Here is a 25785-nt window from a genome sequence, read left to right as displayed (position 1 = left end):
TATTCAAGTGAACAATTAAATGTTCAGATTATCGGAGCATTTCATATTACAAAAGTAGCTATAATTCAGTGAGTAAAACCAACGTTTTTCTGACGTTAACAGAAATATAGGCAATTACTGTCTAAATGGCTTTCTCGTTCAGTGCTGATCACTCCACGGAATAATTCAGGATTCTTATTTGATTATCCCTGAAATTCAGGCTACGTCAATAATATTGGTTGGGGAGTATATTTTTTTTTTACTTTGACTTTTTATATAGGGAACATTTCAGCCTTGTCCATTCTGCATGCAAATCTTCATTTTCCACTTCTCCTCTGCAGGGCAGCCTTCGGTCCCTTTGGCAATTTGATTCGCTGTGTTGGTCTCCTCTAGAATAACTGGAGTCAAGTCAATATACATGCTGTTCTCACAAGATCCTCTTTGTACTCGCTTTGGTACACATGTGTCAGTGTTGGTCTCCTCTAGAATAACTGGAGTCAAGTCAATATACATGCTGTTCTCACAAGATCCTCTTTGTACTCGCTTTGGTACACATGTGTCATACATGATAACCAGGTTTACTATGAATCAACTTATCACGGTTCAAAACGTCGATAAAAATGTAATTGCTGCCTGGATGATATAATTTCTGACTGCAACATTTTCAAAATGTTATAGTTTGTCTAAAATACAACTAAATTCTCAGCAAGCACAAACCTCTCTGACGATTATTTCAAACGTGTGTGGATTATATTTTCGCGAGCTTTACGTGAAGTGGACCTTCCTCTGGTCTCTTCCTCAATCCTAAATAGTTTCGAACTGTTCGTGGGACAGGGCACAGGAAAGTCCTAGGGGGGCTAGGGATATGTCTCTCCTTAATAGAGTTCCCAACATGATGATACTTGTCATGAGAAGATTATGATAGAGGAGGTAATTTCAGCTTCAGCAGACTGCCAGCCAGCCCACCAAAGGGTCATAGGACTGCCCTCATCCCACGATTGCTTGTCAAATTTAGAGATCCCCACAGGGTTGGTAGTGCTCATTTTGCAGAAAGCTTCTGCTTATACTGTGAGAGGAAATTCAACAAAAATGTAACAGACAGTATATTGTGGCGAATGGCAATTTATTATTATTATTATTATTATTTTTTTTTTTTAAGTATTTCAGAAACCTCCAAAACTTTGGTTCATTTCTGAAATGAAAAGAAATCAAGGTTCCTGTGCTACACATAGTTTTCTTCCTGTGCATTGGGGCCACTAAGGAATCATCTTAACCTAGTTCATCATGTGTTGTGGGCAGAAACATTATGCACAGCCAGAAGGAGATTCCCAAAGCAGAAAATGCAGTTTTGGTGCAGGTCAAAACTCAAGGACCTTACTAGGGAGTGCTACATAAAAGGCCAAACATGGAAACTGGAAGACAATATGGCACCCGCATGTTAAACAAGTATTTGCAATGCTTTTGGCCGCATTTGGGACAGTTAGAGCTAATGCATGATAAACGACAGTGGATTTTACCCATGTGTTTTGGTGTATAGTGGAGTGGATGTATGAGGTTTGAAGTGAAATTATGTGGGTAGAGTTGAGAAAGTTGTGGAATTGGAAATATGTGGCATGGTGAATAGATAGGGGTGAGAGCTGCAAAGAATAGAAAGAAAAGAAGATAGAGAGGGATAGGTAATTTGTACAAAGGCAGAGAAGCAGAAAGTGTGCGAGGAGGAGAGAAAGAAGGGTAGAGCAAGCCACCGATGCATAAAGAGTGTGCGCCTGTGTGCACAAAAGACGCACCAAGAAGAGGAGAAGAGCGTGAGTTTGAGAGATAGAAATTCTTGAAAAGGCACAGGAAAGAAACTGTGCTTGAAGACCTGAAGTGAACAAATAGGCAGGAAGTGTGTGTGAGAGTAAAAGATGAGTGAGAGAGTACGAAAGAGAGAGACACGTGGGAGGGGCACCCGGAGTGGGAGGAAGAGAGGTGACAAATGCACAGCGTAAGGAGGTACAGAAAGGCAGCATGTGAGAGCAGGCAGTATACAGAGGAGATGGGGAGTGTGAGGGAGGGATGAGAGGGGGCCGTGGAATTGCACGATGAGAGGGGGTAGTGGGAGTGGGAGGGAGCGATGAGGGCAGTGGGTGTGCGAGGGAGAGAGTTGAAAGGGTTGGTGGAACTGTGATGTAGAGATAGATTATATTAGAATGGTTTGTTGTGGAATTGCTTGGGGGGATTGTGTGCTGAGGTGTGGAGTTATTTAGTGGAAATATGCAGCATGGTGTGCTGTGGAATTAGGTGGATAGCCATTAAAAATGGTATTAAGGGTGAGCAGAGGACTTCATTTACAATGACACCACTTTCCAGTCCTGGACTTTTCCTTCTACAGATCTTTTTTCAGGCGTGCTGGTCCAATTAATTTAATTTAGCTGAATGAAGACTACGACTCCCACAATGCACTGATTTGGGACCTGAAGGTGTAGATGATACCATGAGAAAACACAGTGACATAAGGTCTTACGGTAAACCTGCTCTTGGCAGAATAAAGGATCTCACATTAGGTGTCACAAAGGACGTGAGCTATCTAGAGTCCTTGAACAATTCAACTTGATGTTAGGAGATGTCGAGTGAGAAAAAATACCTTGCACCCTCCAGAGTTGACAGCACCTGATTGATGTTGGGCAGGGGTTGGCAGTCCTCCCATATGCAAGCATTTAGGTCACGCAAGTCAACACACATTCTGATAGACTGGTCTACCTTGCGTGCCAAAACAATGGGGGACAACCATTCGGACCCCTCAATGGGCTCAATTACACCCATGGTGCACAACTGCTCAACTTCCTGCCTGATATCACCACGCATACTAATCAGTACCTTGCGCACCTTGTGTGCAACAGCCTTTGCACCCTCTTGAAGAACAATGGGGTGTTGAAAACCCTTCCTTGTGTTTTCCCAACTCACCACTAAAAATCTCAGGGTACCTTTGGATCCAGTCACTATCAGATAACAGTGCCACCTTGACCATATGCACAGGGGTGGCAACAGCGGGACTGGAGTAAAACTGCTTGGCTTCATATCCGGATGGTTGGGATCCAGGATGATCCCGAGCTCACCCTGCTTCTCCTATCCCAACAAATTTGCACCGTCCTTTACAATGTATACAGTCCCTCGTGCAAAATCCCCTTTGAATTTCAAGTTGCCCTCAAACTTGCCAAGAACCTTTACTCTTTTTACACCATAGGCAAAGATCTTTATGTTGGACTGGTCTACTGGGATGTCGCCCAATCCCTAAAAGTCCTTGGCATTGATGAGGGTAAATGGAGAGCCGGAATCAGCAAGAAACTTTACGTTCATGCCTTTCAGACTTCTAGCACACGCAGGGGATTTCCTTGTACGAGGTTCCACAATAGAAGCTATCACTACCACACCATCCGATTGAATAGAGGAAGAGGACAACTTTAATAAGTCATAACTTTAATTTTCTTCCCCAGAGTCAGCATAGTCCTCCTCAATAGCTTTCACAGTCCGAGACGGTCCCTTGTGTGCTACAGCAACCTTGCACACATGTGCCAAGTGTCCTTTTTTGCCACACTTGAAGCAAGTTTGGGTTACAGCAAATCAAAACTTAGAATTTCCCAGGTGAGATCTGCTCCCACAACGGTAACAAGAGAGGTCAGATCTTTCAGGTTTGGGTTTGGGCAAACTAGGTGGAGGAATACGAGACACGTTTGTGTTAGTTCCCTTTGCAGATCTGCTGGTAGATTTTGCACTAACTTGATTTCGTTGGGACGGCGCAGACCCACTCATCTCTTTCATGCAAACTTGAGAATGCTCAATAATTCTAGCTAAGGTGAGAGCGGTTTCCAAGTCAGGATCCTCAGAAGATAAAAGTTTCTCCTGAATCTTCCTATTGCATGTGCATTTAATTTGCTGATCGCAGATGTGACAGCTAGGGTTCTGAGAGCAGCTACAAAATCATCAATGGATTCACCCGGAAACTGAGCATGTTGCAGAAATTTGTGACGCACCAGTACTATATTTCTCTTGGGACTGAATCTCTTATCTAGAGCTTTGATAAGTGAAGCATAGTGGTCTATAATTAAAGAATCACCCTCATCACCCCCACCAACACGTGTGTGCTCACAAGTTCCAAGGGTATCATTTTTAAAATGCTCCTTCCCTCAGAACCCAAATTGTATACAAGTAGAGCTTTCTTCTTCTTTGAGATGAAAGTGTCCCCATCTATCGCCTCAAGATAGGCCTCAAATGTCTCCTTCCACTGTTGCCAATTAACAGGAGGTGTACCGGGTGACTGAAAAAAGGGAGGTGGTGCGAGTACGCAATCCATTTGGTGGCCATGCGTGGGTGAGTTGCTGCCCCAGGAATCACAATAGGAAAAATAAGCCAGCACGAAGACATTGCCTTACTAACAAGTTAAAAGTGCGCGACATACAAATACACTACCAGCTATATTGGAAACACAACCAACATGCAGTTAATGGAGTACCAGGTGTGCACATCATTAATGTGCTAACTAGCAAGAGGTGAGGAAAGTGCTGGTAATATGTGTTCACACAATCTTATTACGCAGAAAAGTGTGTGAATCACTGAGATGCTGTAGATGAACAGGAATTGTAGAAAATGTGCCAACTTAAGAACTGCTTCCTAACTTGTAGACTGCTCTGCACACTTAGAGTGGCATGTTAACGCTTGTGGAGTGCGTGTAGTTTAACTAAACAAATCCTTTAGGCGACCATTTGACACATCAGGTGTGCGTGTCATCGTAACAAACAAATTCAGGAACGACAAGTTGACACGTTTAGTGAGAGTCACTAGAAGAAGGAATTGCATGAGTAAAGTAGAAAAGCAACAGCACTTTAGCTCAGTTTTAACGTGGCACGCAAGGTGTGCATGACACCGTCTGAACTCCGACAACTTTAGTGTTGTCCACGACAAACTTTCTACAAAGGCAATTGACAGTTTCTATTACAGCCGTTACGTAGTTTGATGCGCTGCTAATAGAAAAATGCTTCTAAGATGGCGCCTACGCAGCATGCATCCACAACTAGAAAACGTCTCTAGACTCCTTCCTGACGTCTTTTCAAATGCCGCAGCAGCTCAAAGCGCAAACAAAACCTTACTTTAAGTAGAGATGCGCACTTGGACTCCACGAGGTTCCCGCTGACCGTCGAAGACTGCACCACACGACTTCAGCTTCAAATGAGGTACTACAACAGGCAGGTCGACGACGCATCGAGGCAACATGGGAGGCAGGAACCAGTAATCACAGCATCCAGCAACACGCAGTGGAGGAGACTGGGGAGCGGACAACTTGTCGCAAGTGAATGGAGGACAACATGCAGGCACGTTTCCAGCTTCCTTTATTAACGTCCAGTCTCCCAGCTCCCTGGCAGCAACTGCCGATACATTCCAGTCCATGTTCCATGCAGGGAACACACAGAGATGAATGCACACGAGATCCAGATAACACAAGATCTCAACAACTAAATTTCTGAACATGTGATAAAAAGATAATTCAACTGCTTCTTAATGCACGCAATGTGAAAACAGCATTTTAAAATTTCTCTAGAAGCTGGATTGCTGGTATTTAACATTTAACCGCATCGCTGCTATAGAGTTTCCCCTGCTGTGCTGGACAGCAATAAACAGGTGTGGTCATGACGAGCTCAGCTCGTCATGAGCACACAAGCACTGTCCCTGCAAGACGCATGCGTGAGTGACTAGTGCTGACTCACACGCCAGCTGACTGACGGCCGTCGACCGGAAAAAAACGTATTTTAAAACCAAGCTCTGAAATTTGCCGGCTCCGAAGTTTGGATAACGCCAAACGATTAAACGATTATACAAAGCGGCAGGGATAATTCAGTACCGAAGTTTGGTTGTTCGGGCGCATTTTTTTGAGCAGCGATTCCCTGCTCCAGCGAAGGAGGTTGAAAATCGGTTTGCTCGACTGCTTTAAAACAGCCAGTAAAATACACTATAATACAATTCAGTTCGCTGCCTGGCCCCATGGCTACAAACCATCGGTCAAATTCGTGTACTTGACCACGTACTGGCATTACAACTATGCTTCAGACCCATACAGCTTTTGCACGAAACAAATAAAAGCCAGTTGAAAGTCCCCCCCACCACCCCCCCTCTAAGTTGGACCCCCTCTCACAGGGAAGGCAGTGGAGATACCACACAAGGCCCTGAAGAGAATCCCAGAAAAATCGGCGGGATTCGAAACGCGTAGGCCCTTGCCACATGATGTCTGTGAGGGCGGCAAGAGTGTAGAGTTGTCCTCTCTTAGTCGCCAGTACAATACCTAGGTTACTTGGCTACAAAGGTTTATTTTTGGAAATTGTGGCAGGATTGTACATATATAAAAAACTGTTTTCTTATCGTTTCTCGGCAAAATTGTAATTGCAGACTGTGGCCTTTTGTTATTTCTTACTCTGCAGTATATCTATTGTTTCCCTTGTATAAAATAGTGTACAGTTTTTAGATCGTAGATGCTTTGTTGTCCAACTTATCTTTTTATCCCTGAGTGGTATGAATGTGTTTTGAATGCCTGTGATATGTCTGGTATTGAGTATGACTGATGAATGATAATTACATCCTTTAGTCTTTTGGTGCTCCTTTTGTAAATGTTTCCCCTTTTGTAAAAGAATGAAAAAGTTACAAATTTTTCTTTTGCTAAAAAGATGTTAAAATAAAAGAACTATTAAGTAGTTACTCCAGTTCTTGATTCTTTCAAGTTTTGTTGTGGTGATTCGTTTTATTTAAACCATTGATATCAGCACTGGCACCTTCTTTTGTTTAGTGCATGACGAGCTCAGCTCGTCATGAGCATGGAAGGGGTTAATGGTTCAGCTTCCCCCAAACCGCATATCAATGTTATACACAAGTTTGTGCAGTATGTGCATTAACCTACTGAGCAGCTTTACAAGTTTAAGTCTGCACTTTTAGGAACTGGGTATAATAGGGTTCTGTGACACAAGGAGTACATGTTAAAAAAAAAAAACAACAGCAGAGGCTCGTTTAATTTTGCTCTTGTCCCATTGAGGGGGGAGGGCCGTCTGAGACATGAGCCCTGTCATGCTACCCACCCCTGCTTGTCTGAAGCAACACTGCATGTGCTAGTAGTCTCATAGTACCAGCTGACACCCCCAAGGCAGTCAGCTCACCTCCAGGTGAGTCTGGTAGCATATAACCACAGACTTATTCCTCAGACATTGCCAATTCTAAGATTTCATAAAGTATTGCCGAGACCAGGATAGGACAATGAGCGGGTAGGAACAGCACTAGACAGTATGGATATATTTTAGATCCCATATATATACAATTTGTAACAGACAAAGTTACCCGATTTATGGTCAATTGCTGACAACGGAATTAATACATTAATCCTTGCGACACAAGATAAAAACCTAGGCTAACCCACAACGACTACTTGGAGGGGATGTAGCGCTACGGTCGGAGTTGCCAACTTTCTAACTAGGGAGCCTGAGACTTTGGACAAATCACAATCTTCTCGTGCCCAAAAATTCGACGTACTGTAATGTAACTGGAGATCATGTAAAGCGCTCCAAATGCTGCAGGTAGCGTACAGCTATATAAAACTGCAAAACAAACTAGAAGGGTTTTCTGAACATAATGACAGTGGCATTGCTAGGCCTTATACCGCCCATGGAGGCCCATGGAGGGATAAGAGCAGGGGTGTGCATTTGCTGCCCCGCCACAGCTGCATGTAAGAGCAGGGGGGGTGCAAGGCCGCCAACCCCAGAACTCGTGCCGCCACCCCCAACACCACTGCATAATAAACGCTAACCCGTGTGACTGCACAATTGCCCCAGATTTTTCGTGCCCAGACGCAATTGAAAGCTAAGGCTGCACAGCAAAAAGGAACCCTCACAGCTAACAAAGGGTGCCCTGGTGCTTACGTCTTACTAAAGAAGGAACAATATGCACAGTGAGGCAGTCACTGAGCCTGTGCGAAGCTCACCTCTCAAAATGCGCTGAAAGTGTTTAGACATTTAGGAGATCGCGGATCAAGAAGTCTGGCCACACGAAGTATACACTATGACTTCCAATAATTCTTACCATGAGGAAATTCGAGCATGTTTTCCTCGCTATCCAGAGTGGCTGCTGCTTATGCGCCTAAGAAATAGGGAAATGCCACACATAATCGAACTAACATCTCTGGGAATAAGCAGTAGGATTACTTGATTTACAGAGCCATGGGAAAGGAGTGTTAAAAGTCTGAATAATTAATATTGAGTAAATGCCCACATTCAGAAAAGTTTGCGTTACAAGAGGAAGCAAACGATCTTACAATACACAAACTTCCAAGTGACCCAGTATACATAATATTATGCTAACACAGCAGTACCGTCTCACCCCTCTGCTGCCTCACAAACAAGTCTCACTGATAACACAAACCTAGTATTGATACTCAATACACTATTTGAAAACACCTCACAGCTGTACCCCACGTCCCGCCATGCAGCTAAGAAAATCAAATTGGTGACTCCTTTAAATGCTTCAAGTCTGACCTTGTTGCATAATAGAAGAATACAGGTTGTCAGCGCTCTTCTTGCTTTGGGGCCCTTTAATAGAGGTAAACGCTATCCGCATCGCCAGCGCCCACCTCCTAAGAGCACACCTCTCTGTGTAATCAAGGGAACCCCCTTCCCATACACTTGCGAAAGGCTCTCAGGGAAACAAAAAGGGAGGAAGGGGTTATGGGCGGTTGCATGGTGGGAGGGTAAGTTAAGTGAGAGAAGAGGAGACAAATCCCCCCGAAAATGCTGATTGTTTTGGAGAGGATGTGGTAGAACATTCAGAGCAGCTGACTTTGGAACAGGGGAAACAGGGTTCGAGCCCGGTGTCTTATCTCCCATGCCTTCCAAAAATAAAATGCTGAGACATTGGCGATAGACGACAAATGTTCCCAGTAGAGTCTTTGTGCGATTTTAAAGAGGGATCTTGATGGGAAAAAAAAAAAAGAAGAAGAGAACAAGCATGCTTATCGCAACTCCTTACACAGCTGGACCAGGGAGAGCTTTTCACTGCTGCTGTCCTATAAAAAATAACGGGATGGGGAGCAAGCATCTGTAAAAGATAATGTGTGCATCGCACTGAGCCATGAAAACCTGTGCACTCTGCAACAAAACAAAAAGAGTGCGCGAACATAAAAGGAACAAGCTGGCGCACAAAGTAAACCAAAACAAACACTTAACACTAGCAGAAGAAGCCCAACAAAAAAAAGCACATGTAACTGGGGCAGTCCTCATGGGAGGATACAAAATGCCCAAAGGAAGTACAACTACGCATATTCACCAAACAAAAGCCAGCATTTACAAGGGACAGTAAGAAGAACCAGTCAAAAAGATTGGCAGAGTTTAAAGTTTATATTGTGATACAGCATGTCTTGATGAGACAGAGCGCATGTGCTGCCTCGGCGAGACCTAAAAAGGCAAGAAAAGGGCTCATGGTTGTGCATCATGGGTAGTAATATTAGAACCCTTCATATGCATCTGGGATGGGAGTGCTGGTCTCTCGGATAAGAAGACAAAGAGATTGCAAAGAGTCAGTCTATGTTTCCCGAAAGCCACAGTGTGGCGAAGTATAGGAGGTGAAACTTCTAGATCAGTGTGTGTTGGATTTGTAACAGTATTATAAGAAGCTTACACATAAAAAAATAAAAGAAACTTTTAAATCTACTCCTCTTGGACAAAGTCTTATGATTAGTTTTGCTGACCTTTTGCACATTCCATAAAAATCTACAGAAAATCTGTGGAAGGCAATGCAAATTGCAGATTACAATGCATGGTCCTGTTTTCCTTCACTTACTTGTGAGGATAGATCACAAAGTTGAAGAACCGCAGGAATATGCATAGCAGTTTTGTGATGTGCACATTAGATATTTTTCCTACCAAACCAGAAACATAATTTTCTAGGTGGAAACATCCCTTTTCTTTATACCTTTAAGAATTATGGAAGGAATTTCTTTTCCGGATGGGAAAAAGAAAAAAAAACATTTTCAAGGAGATGTACAGTAATTTCAAGGGTGAACTTAGGTAAGCAAAATAATAGGCCGGACCCATGACTTTCTGGCTTTCTAGGTGTTTCATGAATTTGGCATTTTTCCTAGGCATCACCCACAACCCTAAACCTCATTCTAGGAAAAATATGCTGTCTTTCACATAGACATGAATTTCCAAAGATCCTCGTGCAGGAATCAGAAACTAGCAAACAGTCTGTAGATCATTTTTTTGTGCAATTAAATAGAAATTGGGTACTGAAAATAGTTTTAAAAACGAATCAGATTAGTAACACAGAAATTGCTGTTCCTACATAATACAAATTAGTAAAAGTATTGTGCATCAAACTTGCAAAGACTTATGCATTAGTGCAAAACTAAACATAAAGCACATAGATATGGAGATTTCACATCAGAAATGCTTTTCAGCTGCTGAATAGTCTCAATAGTTTGTCGACATCATACAGCGGTTATTTCAAAACTACAGTAATCCAAGTCAATTTCAACTTTAGCGAACCTTTTTAAAGTTTAAGGTACTTAATCAAGTATGCTGTTTAAGGTTTGAAATCACTTCAAATAACAAATATATCTGTATAAATATGTATCATTATGTTTCAAACCTCATCAAATATTTCCAGGTAGAAGGAATCCACGCCTGGTGGGACTGTGCACTGAATAACTTTGTTCCAGCGAGGGTTCTTCGCTCCATTGTGAGCAGTAGGCGTTTCATACACAGCATAGCCCAGACGTACCCGGCAGTAAGGATCCATGCGGGTCATGCCATAGTTCTTTGCCAACTTTGCCTAGAGAATATTCAAACAAAGAGGCAAAAAGGTTAAAATCAAACAGTTCTTTACTTCCATCCCACATGAATACTTCTTTAAACTTAGTCTTTTGCTCCAACGGTCGTGTCTATGGCAATGTAACAGAATTAGATTGCATCAGCATGCCGGAACACTATTTCACAAGAGACAGAAGACTTATCACTCTGGGTCAAGGACAATATATATCTGATAATTAATCATGTTGTAAATGTCATTCCAACAGTCAGAATCCGGGCAATGTCTTACTGTAGATCAGTTGTGTAAATTTTCTTCAATAATGGGAGTAGAGAAATTTAAATTACAATTCCTCTGATTCCTCTAGGACATCACAAGCTATATCCAAGAGCCATTGGTCTTCATTACTGGCAACTGTAAACAGTATTCATTTAAAGATGGCCATTGAAAGATCATTAGTCACACTGGTAAAGATACAGTCAGAAGAGGTTTCTATCATGAATTCCAAACACATTTTACTCGTTTACAACCTTCTGCGGCAAGGCAAATTATATGCATTTTCTATACTCAAAGTAATTTACTGGCGAGTTGTAGACTACCCTAGTTTTGATTTGCTGGCTAGACAACGTATAGAAAAAGTTTGGTTTTCACTAACCAACTATTCACGTCTCTCACCAGAACAGGTCACTAGGAATGGAGTGATGATAGCAAACAAATATATAAAGTGGATTGTGGGATAAAATGGTTGCTAAAAAAGTTAAAGTAATACAGTTAAGGTGCAGGAGAGATCTGAGAAGTGACTGTGGCCGATTGGTGCTTTGTCTTACGTTTCTAAGTAGAAAGACATCACCCCCAGGTCAGGAAGACAAAGAAAAACAGATCATGCCTTCCGACTCACACCACTGATCAACTGTGCTTATGAACCTGCATACATTGAGCTCATAACAGATTTCCTGGCAGGTAAGAGGACATCCTCTACTTAATCAGTAAGGCAAAACTATTCTGACAATCAAGCTCAAAACAGGCAGCCACACCATTAGGGAACTGGGGTGGAGGACCTGACCATCTTGAATTGAGACATGTCCAGCCTGTGCAAGAGAGAAAGAGGTTGCCTAAATGCCAAGTGCTAATGGATGAGAGTACCAGACATGCCAGATTTGGGGCAATTAGAATCTGCTGTGTCCATCCTCTTACACCTTCTGGAGGATATATGACAGAACCCGAATCAGTGGAAATGTGTGCTGCAAGCCTCAAGATATGCTGAGCCTGAAAGCATCCTCCAAGGAACAATTTAAAGGAAAGTGTATGGCACAAAACTGAGTATTTCTTGATCTGCCTCATGGTGAGGAGAGCAAAACCAAAGGAGATGATGGACGGAGTGTTGAATATTGCAAGCACTCCACCCCAGTCATCTGATCTGGGTTTAATACATCGTCATTCTTTAGCTCACTCCACCACCCCAGTTCAGACATGGCCATATGCAAATCAGTCTGACCCTGTGCCTCATGGGAACAGTGCAGTCTGCACTGCCAAGCCAGGTTGTCCCTGGACCGGAAACAAGCATCCTGGGACTGGTTTCTGACTAATCAGCTGTCATCAGCCAGGCTAGCTTGAATCCAGTGGCAAAGTGAGCAAGAGACCCACACCTGGGCATACCTTGCCAACTTAGGGCGAACAAAGCAAAACCAGAGGGGATGATGGACGGAGTGTTGAACATTGCAAGCACTCACCCCCAGTCAACTGATCTGGGTTTAATCCATCATCATACTTTAGCTCACTCCACCACCCCAGTTCAGACATGGCCATATGCAAATCAGTCTGACCCTGTGCCTTAAGGGAACAGTCCAGCTCGAACTGCCAAGCCATGTCTTTCCTGGACCGGAAACAAGCTTCTGGCCATGTCAGATTTAGCCACAACTTCTCCCCACTGCTGAAAGAGACCTTGTGCCACCTCCGATTGGAGACGCCATCCTTGCTCTACTAGGCATCGACAGCTGAGTTTGTCCGCCCTAGCGTTGAGAGAACCTACTAGCGGTTGAACCGCCAGGGTTATGCCTTGCTGTTCCAGTCATGTCCAGAAATGCAGGGCCTCCCGACAAAGGGTCCACAACCCCACCCGCCTAGCTTGTTGCAGTACCACATGGCGGTGGTGTTGTCCGTGAACACCTGCATTAACTTCCCTGTGACAGAGTGAAGGAATGCCTTCAATGCCAGCGGAATCACTTGAAGCTCCAACAAATTGATATGGAGCCTCTACTCTGCCGGAAACCTGTGTCCCATGATTTCCACCTCTTCCAGATGGCCGCCCATCCCAGAAGTGACACATTTGTCACAACTGTGAGCTCTGGTCGGGTAAGCAAGAGGGGTCTGCCATTGACCCAATTGCAGTTCGTCAACCACCACTGCAGATCTTTCTCAGTTCCTTCTGAGATCTAGACCACAATGGTGAGATTTCCTCAATGCTGTGCCCACTGGAACTTCAATTCACCTCCTTAGAGCCGCTTTCGCCACCTGGCATGCTTTACAAACAGGATGCAGGAGGTCATGAGGCCAAACAGCCTCGGAGTCAGTCTCACCGAAATCCAGGAGAGAGGATGAAACATCGGAATCATAACCTGAATATCCTGGACTTGCTGCTCGGAAGGATAGGCCCAAAACTGCACTGTGTCTAGAACAGCTCCGATGAAAGGATTGCCTGAGGAGAAGTCAGGTGTGACTTCAGCACGTTTATAGAGAACTACAGCAAATGAACGAGGTCCGCCATTGTCTGAAGGTGGGAGACGGCATCCTGGGGCGAGGACGCCTTCAACAGCCAGTCGTCGAAGCCAGTCGCCAGTCGTCGAAGTAGGGGAGGACTGACACACCTAACCTGCGCAGATTAACTGCAACTACCGCCATCACCTTTGTGAACACCCGAAGGAGGAGGAGCAATGTGGAGGAGGGAAGAACAGAGGCTCACCTTATTTAAAAAAAATACGGAGAACCGCTTGTCTCACTGACGTATCTGCATTGCTGGCAGCTTCCAGACAGTAGTGCTTGGTAAAGGTGGGCTTGCTGGACCATGTTGCAGCTCGGCATATTTGATGACGAGGCACACCAGCAAAGAGAGCAGTAGAAGAAGAGATTTCTCTAGTAGAATGTGCTCTTGGAGTTGCATGTAGAGGTCTACCCGCTTGTTGATGACAGAAAGAGATCGTAGCAGAAATCCAACAGGCAATGGACTGTTTGGATATTGGGTGCCCCTTACGCATTTTTTCTTAGGCTATAAAAAGCTGATCAGATTTACGTATTGAGGATGTCCTTTATAAATACAATTTTAGACATACAATTTTAGACATCTCTTGACATCAAGAGTATGTAAAGTCCTTTCCGCAGGTGATTGAGGATTGGGAAAGAAAGTCTTCAAAATGACCAGTTCATTGAGATGAAGGTACCTTAGGCATAAAAATGGGGTTAGTGCGGAGCACTACAGAGTTCTTGGTGAATTGAAGGAAAGGCGGTTTAATAGTGAAGGCTTGAATGTCACTGACCCGCCTGGTTAAAGTGAGAGCCAACAGCAGAGACATCTTCCACAAGACCAACTTCAAATCGGCCCTATGAATAGGTTCAAAAGGATGTCGCATGAGTTGTGACAGAAAAATGTTAAGAAGCCAGGGTGGAGGTGGGCGACGGATGGGAGGAAACATACAAAACAATCCTTTGAAGAACTGCTGACTGATCCTAGAGGAGTAAAGAGTGAGAACCGTCCTGTCGGAATCTTGAGATAGCCTCTAAGAATACCTTAAGAGTAGAGTGGGAAAGGCCTGACCTTGCCAGATGTAAAAAGAAAGGCAAAAGTTGTTCTGGTTTTGCATGGATTGGGTGGATGTTGGAGGCTTGACACCACATGCAAAATCGCTTCCATTTGAGCATGTAGGCGTTTATAGTGGAGGGCGCTCTAGCAGGCTGGATGGAGGAGAATAGCCTTAAGCTGAATTCTGTGAAGACGAAGGTATTGCTATTAGGGAATGAAACTCCTTCTGGAATGCGTTGTGGTGGCACCAAGAGTTGGGGGATCTATCGAATCCAGTACTGAAGGCTAAAAATCTTGGAGTCATCTTTGATACCAAGTTATGCTTCAGTGCTCAAATCAATGCAATAACCTCAGGGGGTTACTATCTACTAAAGAGTCTGAAATAAAATACTTCAGTTTATTCCTACTGAACTGCAGAAGACCCTAATGCTGGCCTTAGTCGGGTCAAAGCTAGATTACCATAACACTCTTTACCTAGGCATTCCAGAATATTATATAAAAAAACTGCAGTCTCTCCAAAATGCGGTGGCAAGCACACTGTTGAACATTCCCAAGTTCAAACCTGTGTCGCATTTACTATATGGCCTGCACTGACTCCTTGTCGAGAGGAGAACCTCGTTCAAAGCCTTGTGCCTAATGCATAAGGCACTTAATGGAACCGCCCCCTCTACTATCAGGAGCTATTTACATGGTATACACCGAGTAGAATGTTGAGACCCAGCACAGAACACAAGGTGCAGATTCCGAGAATCAAGCGATTAAATTGGGGCGGGAGTCTCAAACATTTCAGGGGGGAAGTTAGGGAATTCCCTTCCTCTGGCCCTCTGCTCCCAACACAGCCTGCAGCTGTTCAGAAAGCAGCTGAGGATCTTGCTGTTTCTGCCAACTTAGATCCAGGGTCTGGAGAGTCATCTGCCTGGCTGCTGCCTCTCTTTTTCGTCCTGTTCAGCCCAGCATTAGGACACCCTTGCGTGCTTAAAAAACCTAATTTATTCATTCATTCATTCATTCACAAGCTCCTGGTGGATGTTGGGATGTAAACTGGGTTTGCTTTCTTGAAGTTGCATGCAAGGGGTATGAGGAAAGTTACTGAATGGAGGCGAAGCCCCTTCCCCTGGATTAACCTCTGTACTGCCTGAGCAATTTGTTGATTTTGCAGCAGATTTTGCTGTGGTTTTGAAAGGAGAAACCTCTGGCCAAGCCACAAAACACGATGAAATTGATGGTAATCCCTTGAGGCAAAAGGTGGTTGTAAACCCAGGGCAGGAGCGGTGGCCTTATGGATCTTAAAGCGCTCTTAAACAGAATCAGCTTGGTCACCAAATTGGAGCGCTCCATCAAAGGGTAGGTCCATCAAGCTATTCTGAACATCAGTGGAAACATTGGAGGTTCCCAGCTAGGAGCGTCTCCTGACTGATATTGAGGTACCAATTGCTCGAGCAATTGAGTTAGCTGGGTCAGTTCTCATTCACTAATGTGCCTAGAGGCGAGCTGTTCATCCGGACTCCCTTCTTGAAAGTGATCATGCAGGTCTTCTGGCACACAGGGAACCACAATTTTAGTCAAAATGGGCATGGGTGCTAGGAGACAGCTGGCATTACTATATTGTGGCATCACACTGACTGCAGAAAAGGTCTTCCTTCCCCATGCCTCTAGATGGTTTGCAGGTGCAGATGGGAACGTTCCTCCTGATTGCACAGAGAAGGAATCCTGTATTACAGAGCTGTTAGGCATACTATGGGCAGAGAGGAAAAGTGGATCACCCAGGGCATGGCGATACAGACGGACAACCAGTCTGTTAATCGATGTGGCTGAGGGAGGTCTCTCCCATGCTACTATGACTGGCTCAATGGCGGCCTCATTACAAGGGGAATAAAGACTTGGTCGGTCGCAGTACCTTCTTGATGGCATTAGTTCTGGTCTCTGCACATCTAGTGGTTCCGCAGCTATCACTATGATCTTTTGAAATGGGATCATCTCAGGCATTAGTGGTCCAGTGGGGAAGTCCATAGCCAGTTCACGGTAGGTCTCTAGGCTGCTTACAGACAATAGGCCATGAAATTCCCCTTCTGAATCTTCAGTGTGTCTGAATCAGAGTCAAAGACCTCATGCAACCTCTCCCTTTATTGTTCTTTTGCAATGAGGCGCTGAACATCTCTTCAAGATTTTATCTTAGAATCGGTCCCAAAGTCAGAGGTGGAGGTGGTAGGGGCGGCAGCAGCAGCAGCAATGGTGCCATCCATGGAATTGTGTAGCGCAAGACCGGCTCATTAAAAGCGGAGCCGGCACCAGAGTTGGTGGTGCGGTGCCAGTCACCATCTGTGTTATGTGCATAAACACAGGTTGATGTGAAAAAGGAGAACCTGGGCAAGGTTTTATTACATTGGTTACAGGCAACACAATTTCAATGCGACTAAATCATGGACTTTTACTCGTCACAAATTATATCCAAAAATAGATGTTTATTTATTAAATAGACATGTAAAAACTTTTTTTCATCATACATGTGTATATGATTTTTAAAATATATAGTTATTATTTAATTAATCAAACTAGTTGATCCATTGAATATTCAAATATTGTAAGACTTAATGATTTTAACAGTGAAAAGAAAAACGGTTTGGGGGAAACAAGACATTCAGTGAGTAAACATATAAGACGGTTTCACAAACAATGCATTGATATATATATATATATATATATATATATACACACACACACTAGCAACCCGTCCCGACGTTGTCCGAGTATGAATTGCTGCCGGCCAGTAGTATATTGTTTTGTAGGATTTCGTTTTGATAGCATTTCTTATCTGCGACAGGCCTGTGAAACGCTCCGATTCACAGTGCCCTGCTGATGCACTTAAGAGTGCGCGTTCAGTAGTGTGTGAACTCGAGTTTCCCTACTTTATTTTTCCTTGCAATATTATATAGCGCAAACTCGACAACATGGCATGAGCACAATTTACATTACAGAAGAACACATTCATTTGTTGTAGGCACGGAGAGACAAAGCGATATGCCTGGAATCACAGGATGTTGAGCTGATGCAGAGATTCGAACGTAGCTCCCCCGCTCTAAAGTTCGCAATTCTAGAACTTGTGGCGGGAGGTGTGTCTAAAAGTGTATGTCAGTGCTGGCCATCAATGAGAGACACCTGTGCATTTTTCAAATGGGTGGTGAAAAAATATGAGTATGTTGCTGGAGATGTGGGCCGCCGTGCCACCAATGTACTTAACGGGGGAGGGTAAACACCCATTATTCCGCAACTTTCTTTCCGCATACCATCACTCCGCATACTTTCATTACGAAAGTACCATGACTCCGCAATGCCATTAAAACGCATGACATTACATTTTAAAATGTTTGGATAAGGTAAGGATTAGTTACTTACCTGTAATCCTAGTTCTCTTCCAGGGGTATCCTCATCAAAGTCATAAGCATTAGAATATTCCCGCCCATGCGCGGGACCCCGGAAACAATATATTATATGTGCCCCACATATATATAGACATATATATATATATATATATATATATATATATATATATATATATATATATATATATATATATAAAATAAGCAATTGCAGCCAAATAAAACAATAGAGCTGGAATATGCCGTGAAGAATTTCCACCATACAGTGTATTTTGCATTAGAAACATGAGAAACAACACCAATGCTTGTTTAGAAACTGTTTTAATGCTTAGAAAACAGTAGAAATTCTCATAACACACTGTAAGCATATACAGCTCCCAGGCTGCATTGCAAATCCCCAGTCTAAAAAGACTGAAAAGCTAACCTGTAGCTGAATGTACTAAAACTGACGCTGTGCCTTTAAGGCACCTCTGCCCCTAGCTTCCCATCATGCCTCAGGGGTTACAGTTAGGTCAGTTGTTCTTTTCGGAGACTGAAAACCAAACCATGGTAATAACAGGTTAAAAAACATCTCCTATGTAATAAACAAAGTCCTTTGCCCGGGGAGGCGGGAGGGTTGCTTATGACTTTGATGAGGATACCCCTGGAAGAGAACTAGGATTACAGGTAAGTAACTAATCCTTCTCTTCCAGGGGATCCTCATCAATAGTCATAAGCATTAGAATAGAGTAGCGAGCCTCACCTCATCCCTGCGGGCAAAGGAATCAACAGATAACATTCATAACCGTAGGCCCAAAAATAGGCCTTATTCTACCCAAATAGGTTTCTCAAGGAGGCTTGCCCTACTTGAGAATCCGCTCTGGAATCAGACTCTAGGCAATAATGCCTTGTAAAGGTATGGACTGATTTCCATGTCGCAGCCTTGCATATTTCTGACATAGGAATGTCATGCAAAAAAGCTATTGTGGCTGCCTTCCCTCTAGTGGAATGAGCTTTGGGTGATTGCAACAAAGGTTTGCCAGCCAGCTGGTATGCTAGTTTGATACAAGAGACAATCCATCTGGAGATGGATCTTTTGGCTGCTGCAAACCCGGTCCTCATTGCACCATAATTGACAAAGAGTTGGTCTGTCTTTCTGGTGTCCTTCGTTCTTTCTAGGTAAAACTTTAGCACCCGTTTAAGATCTAACGAGTGCAACGACCTCTCAGCTGGGGTCGATGGGTTAGGAAAGAACGAAGGAAGGGTAATCGTTTGATTTATATGAAAATCCGATACCACCTTTGGAAGAAAAGATGGGTGAGCCCTCATTACCACTCTGTTGTTGTGAAACACAGAGTAAGGTTCCTTGGTGTAGAGTGCTTGTATCTCGCTAACCCTGCGCGCAGAGGTTATTGCCACCAAGAAGGCCGCCTTCCAAGTGAGATGCTGCAAGGAGGCCTTGTGTATAGGCTCAAACGGTGTAGACATCAGTCTGGAGAGAACCAGGTTCAACTCCCAGGGAGGAGAAGGATTTCTCACAGGGGGATAGACCTTCTTTAATCCCTGAAGGAAATCCTTCACCACTGGGACCTGAAAAAACGATGTTTGTGTAGGTGATTTTCTGTACGCTACTATGGCGGATAGATGAACCCTAATAGAAGCGTATTTCAACCCTGATGTCGCTAAGTATAGGAGGTATGGCAGGACTACCTCTTCTTGTCCTTTGGTGGGATCAAAGCCATGGTCCTTACACCAAATGAAAAATCTTTTCCACTTGAACGCATAAGACGCCCTTGTGGAAGGTCTCTTTGCCTCTCTTAAAATATTCATACATTCCGGAGGCAGATTTAAGTGTCCATATTGCAAGACCTCAGGAGCCATGCAGTCAGGTTCAGCGACGGGAGGTTGGGATGCAGGATCCTCCCGTTCATCTTGCTCAGCAGGTCTGGCCTGCACGGCAGACGTCTGTGTGGACACAGCGACAGATGTAACAGGTCTGGATACCACCATTGTCGCGGCCAATCCGGAGCAATTAGGATCATGTCCATGCTCGATCTGATGAGCTTGGCCACCACCTTCGGAATCAATGCCAGAGGGGGGAAAAGCATAAGCGAACATTCCTGTCCACTCCAACAGGAGAGCGTTCCCTTGCGTCCCTGGCCGGTGGAACATGGACGCGAAGGCGTGGCATTTGGCGTTTTCGTCGTCCGCAAATAAGTCTATGTCTGGACGACCCCAGCAACGGAAGAGTTCTTCGACTACTTCGTCGTTTAGCACCCAGTCTGGCTGATCTTCGAAGTGCCTGCTGAGTGCGTCCGCTTTTGTGTTTAGCTCGCCTGGAAGGTGTACTGCCACCACCGACAGTCCCCGAGCCAGAAGCCAGTGCCAGATTGTCTGGGCCTCCAGAGACAGAGGGCGAGATCGAGTTCCTCCCTGCTTGTTCAGATAGAACATAGTTGTAGTGTTGTCCGTCTGAACCAGGATTTGTCCGTTGTTATTGCTGGAAAGAACGCTTTGAGCGCCAGATGAACTGCTCGAAGCTCCAGCATGTTGATGTGGCATGTCTGAAGGTTGGTCGACCAGCGACCCTGAATCTGAAGATGACCCATGTGAGCACCCCAGCCTTCTAGAGATGCGTCCGTTACCACAGACAGCGAAGGGTTGCTGAAAAGGGACTCCCTGCAGGACATTCCGAGGGCGAGTCCACCACTGTATTGAGGTCAATGCTGCTTGAGACAGGATGATTCGATCCTCCCAATCTCCAGTCGCTTGGTCCCACTGATCCTCCACAGACTCTTGTAGAGGCCGCATCCTCAACCTGGCGTTCGGTATTAGGAAGATGCAGGACGCCATGGAGCCCAATAGAGACGCTACTTCTCGCACCTTTGGACGAGGAAACTGAAGTAACTTTTTGTATTTTTGCCCCATGGAAGATAGTCTCTCTTGCGAAGGAAACGCTCTTCCTAACTTTGTGTCTAGAACTGCTCCCAGATAGTGGATAGTTTGCGTGGGCTGCAGGACCGATTTTTCTGAGTTCACGTGGAGGCCGAGCCTGTGTAGTTGTTGGAGACACAGGTGACAGTCTTTGGTGGCTTGACGAGGTGACGGACTCTTCAGGAGCCAGTCGTCTAGATATGGGTACACAAAGAGACCTTTTTTGTGTAGACACGCCGCTACCACTGCCATGCACTTGGTGAAGACCCTTGGTGCGGATTTGAGTCCGAAAGGAAGCACTTTGTACTGGTAATGCTTGGTCCCTACCAGGAACCTCAAGTACTTTCGATGACCTGGTGTAATAGGAATGTGGAAGTACGCGTCTTGTAAATCCACCAAACACATCCAATCTCCGATTTGTAGATGAGGACATATTTGGTGGAGTGCCAACATGCGAAACTTCTCTTTGACCACCACTTTGTTGAGGAGTCGAAGATCCAAAATCGGTCTGAATTTGCCTTTTTGATCTTTTTTGGGGACAAGGAAATATCTTGAGTACACTCCTTTCCCCCTTTGGGATAGGGGTACCTCTTCGATTGCGTTTTTCTTTAAGAGGACGCTCACTTCCCTTTTGAGGAGCTCTAGTTGGTACGAGCGAGACTTTTTTGGAGGAATCGGTTGTGGTTTCTTCCGGAAACGTAGCGCATATCCATTGCGCAGTATATTCAGCACCCACCGATCTTTTGTGATGCTGACCCACTCTGCCAGGTGATGTGCAGCACTTCCTCCCACTGGAGTGGGTAACGGCGCCAGAGGAAGCCACTGCTCAGGCCTTGCCTCCTCTAGGCGTGGTAGAGGACTGATTATGTCCGCCTCTGCCTCTGCCCGACCTTCCTCCTTTGTATTGCGGCTTTCCTTGTGGCTTGTTTTGAGACCATTGAGGGGTTTGAACCCTCTGTTGGCCTCCCCGGTTCTTGTTGGTCTTGAAGCGTCGTTTGAACGGCCCTTTCTGTTTTTCCAGACCAACTGCCTTCACTGTGTCTAACTCAGTCTTCATACGGGTCATTTCCTGATCGGCATGTTCCCCGAAGAGTGAAGATCCGGAAAAAGGTAGATTGAGGATGCGCTGCTGGGCATCTGGTTTGAGTCCAGTTAAACGTAGCCAAGAGGATCTCCTCGCACATATCCCATGTGAGTAGGCATGTCCTGCTAGAAGGGCGTTATCTGCTGATGAACTAATCATTTGGTTTGCCACCAAACAGCCCTCCGTCACTGTCTCCTCAAAGTCCTTCTGGTCCTCCTTGGGCAATTTCCATTTGAATCATTCCATGGAGTCCCATAGGGCTCTATCGTACCTTCCCAGAAGGGCTGATGCACTAGAGACTTTCAGGGATGAAGCTGCTGTGCTGCATACCCTGCGTCCCCAAGAATCTTGCGTCTTGCTGTCTTTGTCAGGAGGAACTGACAAAGAAGGAGCGACTGTGTGATTCTTCTTAGCTGAGGCTACTATAACTGAGTCCGCCGCAGGCTCTACTTTAACAAAGATAGGATCTGAGTCGGCCGGCCTATATTTCTTCTGGATACGTGCCGGTACTGCCCTGATCGTTGCTGGCGTGAGGAAAACCTCTTTGATTGGGTCCATTATCCCTGGAACCAATGGGAGCAAAGGCCGTGTATATGATTTGTGATGAAGGGTCTCAAAAATCACAGTAGTGGACACCTCTGGAATAGCCATCTCTATATTAAGTTTGTGAGCACCCCTTTGCAAGACGTCCAGATACGTGTTGACGTCGTCAAGCGGGGAAGCTCTTGAGCGAGGGCTGTCTGCCAGCGTTGGAGAGTAATCCCCTTTAGAAGATCTAGATGAAGATGAAGAGGAGGATGATGGAGTTCTTCTTCTCCTGTGGTGAGAATTCTCCTTCCTCACTGGTGATCTCCTAGGTCGTTCCTCCCTTCGAGGAGAACGTGATTCCCTCTGATGCACTGGAGATCTCGATCTCTCAGTCCGTACCTCCTTTCTCGGTGTTCGAGATCTGGGTTGTTCCCTCCTTGGTGATCGGGAGACCCTGGGGGTATGCGACCTGTCCGCTCTTCTCTCTCGTGAGCGTGATCGATGAATGGTAGGACTCTGTCCATCTGCCTCTTCTGCCAGCTGCTGAAGAGGGGACCTGTGGACTAGACTCAAGTACCTTTGTAGTCTCTCCGTTGCTCCAGAATCCTTCCAGTTACTCAACGGACCATACCATCTTGGCGAGAGTCTTGTGATGTACCGCCGCTGGGGACTCTTTTGCACAGGACTCCTACTCCTAGAAGAGGACCTCGATGAACCAGAGGCACTTAAGGAGGAATGGTGCGAAGCAGATTGTGTCACTAGGACTGTCGAAGGCACTGAAGGAGATCTCCGTCTCACCGGTGTTGGAGGACGTCTCAAAAGCCTTTCCCTCGACGTCGAACGCCTCTGCGGCGTCGACGGAGTGATAACCTTCGACGTTGAATGCTTCGACGTTGACCTGTGGTCCCTCGACGTCGATCGGCGATGATGAGCCGACGACGGAGTCTTCTCCCTTGACGTCGAACGGCGTCGTTCTACCTTCGACGGAGGTCTCGACGTCGAATGGCGTTGCCCTGCCGTCGACGGAGGTCTCGACGTCGACCGACCTTGGTCTGTCGGCGACGGAGATGTCAATCGACGTTGTCCTGTCGTCGACGATGCCCTCGACGTTGACCTGACATGTGGCGACGGCGGAGGATCAGACATCCTCGATGTCGAGCGCCGACGTGCCGTCGATGACGATCCCTTCCTCGACAGCGAGCGTCCGAGGGGGCTCTTACTCCTCGACGCCGAGCGCCTCCGTGGAGACGTCGGCGGAGGTGTCACACTCTTAGAAGCCTGTCGACGTTGAGACGACGGCGGGTGTGATCTGTGCCTCGACGCCGATCGTCGCCTGGTTGACGACGGCGGAGGTGATTTAAATCTTGACGTCGATCTTCTCATCGACGGCGATCTCGTGGCTTCTCTCGACGCCGATCGTCGCCTAGTTGACGACGGCGGAGCTTTCTTCGTCGTCGGTGAACTTTTCGACGACGACTTCCTCATCGACGCCGGTCCCGACGTCGACGGAGCTTTTTCTCTCGAACTGTCCATCAGATGCCGTTTTTTCAGCGCCGAGCCCGGTGCTGAGGTTGATGGACGCTCTGACTTGCCTTTGGAGGGAGTTCTGGGTCTCTTTGAACTCTTCCTCTCTGTAGATCTTCCTCTCATGGATCTCTGGGCCAGACCAAAGAGCCTGTTCCACTCTCTGTCTTTAAGAGTCCTGTCAGACAGATTTTTACAATGTGAACAGTCTTTAGGATCATGATCCTCTGGCAAACATAAAATACAGACCTCATGAGAGTCTGTTTTTGCCTTCTTGTGGCCACAAGAAGGGCAATCATCAAATAATGAGGGCATCCTGACAGGAAAACCTCACAAAAAATCGACTGCTAAGCAGCTATTTACTTGACCCTGATGTTAAAAGTCAAAGTAAATCAAAAAATTGTTCTATAGAAGATTTTCTGACTGAAAAAGGCAGAAAAGTGTGGAGCTGTGTATCCAGGGTCCTTCCTGAAGGAGCCGGAAAGAACAACTGACCTAACTGTAACCCCTGAGGCATGATGGGAAGCTAGGGGCAGAGGTGCCTTAAAGGCACAGCGTCAGTTTTAGTACATTCAGCTACAGGTTAGCTTTTCAGTCTTTTTAGACTGGGGATTTGCAATGCAGCCTGGGAGCTGTATATGCTTACAGTGTGTTATGAGAATTTCTACTGTTTCCTAAGCATTAAAACAGTTTCTAAACAAGCATTGGTGTTGTTTCTCATGTTTCTAATGCAAAATACACTGTATGGTGGAAATTCTTCACGGCAATTCCAGCTCTATTGTTTTATTTGGCTGCAATTGCTTATTTTTATATATTTATATATATATATATATGTCTATATATATGTGGGGCACATATAATATATTGTTTCCGGGGTCCCGCGCATGGGCGGGAATATTCTAATGCTTATGACTATTGATGAGGATCCCCTGGAAGAGAAGTATGGGTATAGGGGTATATGTTTTGGGGTACTGAGGTATATGTGTTGGGGTATTTTAAGGGTTCAGATATAGTTTTGGGTTATGGGGTACAAGTGTAGTTTTAGGGTTTAGGGATAGGTATGGATTTTGGGGTACAGGGGTATTTTTAGGGTTCCGGGCTAGGTTTGGGTTTTGGGGTATTTTTAGGGTTCAGAGCTAGGTTTGGGTTTTGGGGTACAGTGGTATTTTTAGGGTTCAGGGCTAGGTTTGGGTTTTGGGGTACAGGTTTATTTTTAGAGTTCAGGGCTAGGTTTGGGTTTTGGGGTACAGGGGTATTTTTAGGGTTCAGGGCTAGGTTTGGGTTTTGGGGTACAGGGGTATTTTTAGGGTTCAGGGGTAGGTTTGGGTTTTGGGATGCAGGGGTATTTTAAGGGTTCAGGGGTAGGTTTGGGTTTTGGGGTACAGTGGTATTTTTTAGGGTTCAGGGCTAGGTTTGGGTTTTGGGGTACAGTGGTATTTTTAGGGTTCAGGGCTAGGTTTGGGTTTTGGGGTACAGGGGTATTTTTAGGGTTTAGGGATAGGTTTGGGTTTTGGGATACAGGGTATATTTATAGGGTTAAGATGAGTTCGTGTTTAAGGGTGTTGGGGTATTTTAAGGAGTAATGGTGGGTTATCATTATGGGGTGCAGGGGTATTTCAAGGGAGCAGGGTGGGATTAGCACACAATATGAGACATGGCATGAAGGGCGGAACGTACCACACACCCCCAGCGTTTGTCACGCCCACAGCACAACGCAGACACGCCCACAAGGGACTACTTTGCTGGCACGGTTCTTTTACCTTTTAAATGTATAT

At 45.3% G+C, this 25785-nt stretch overlaps 1 protein-coding gene across 1 annotated transcript in view; it reads right to left on the bottom strand.

Annotated features, from left to right (window-relative positions):
- Positions 1-25785, bottom strand: part of TOLLIP (toll interacting protein) — a 249134-nt gene that overhangs the window by 153494 nt on the left and 69855 nt on the right. Inside the window, exon 3 of the mRNA XM_078682765.1 lies at positions 10633-10815. Coding sequence (XP_078538891.1) covers positions 10633-10815 — 183 coding nt within the window. The remainder of the gene's footprint in view (positions 1-10632; positions 10816-25785) is intronic.

The sequence above is a fragment of the Lissotriton helveticus genome, chromosome 3_1, assembly GCF_964261635.1.
Source record: "Lissotriton helveticus chromosome 3_1, aLisHel1.1, whole genome shotgun sequence".
Lineage (NCBI taxonomy): Eukaryota > Metazoa > Chordata > Amphibia > Caudata > Salamandridae > Lissotriton > Lissotriton helveticus.
This window is presented reverse-complemented; position numbering and strand designations above follow the sequence as displayed.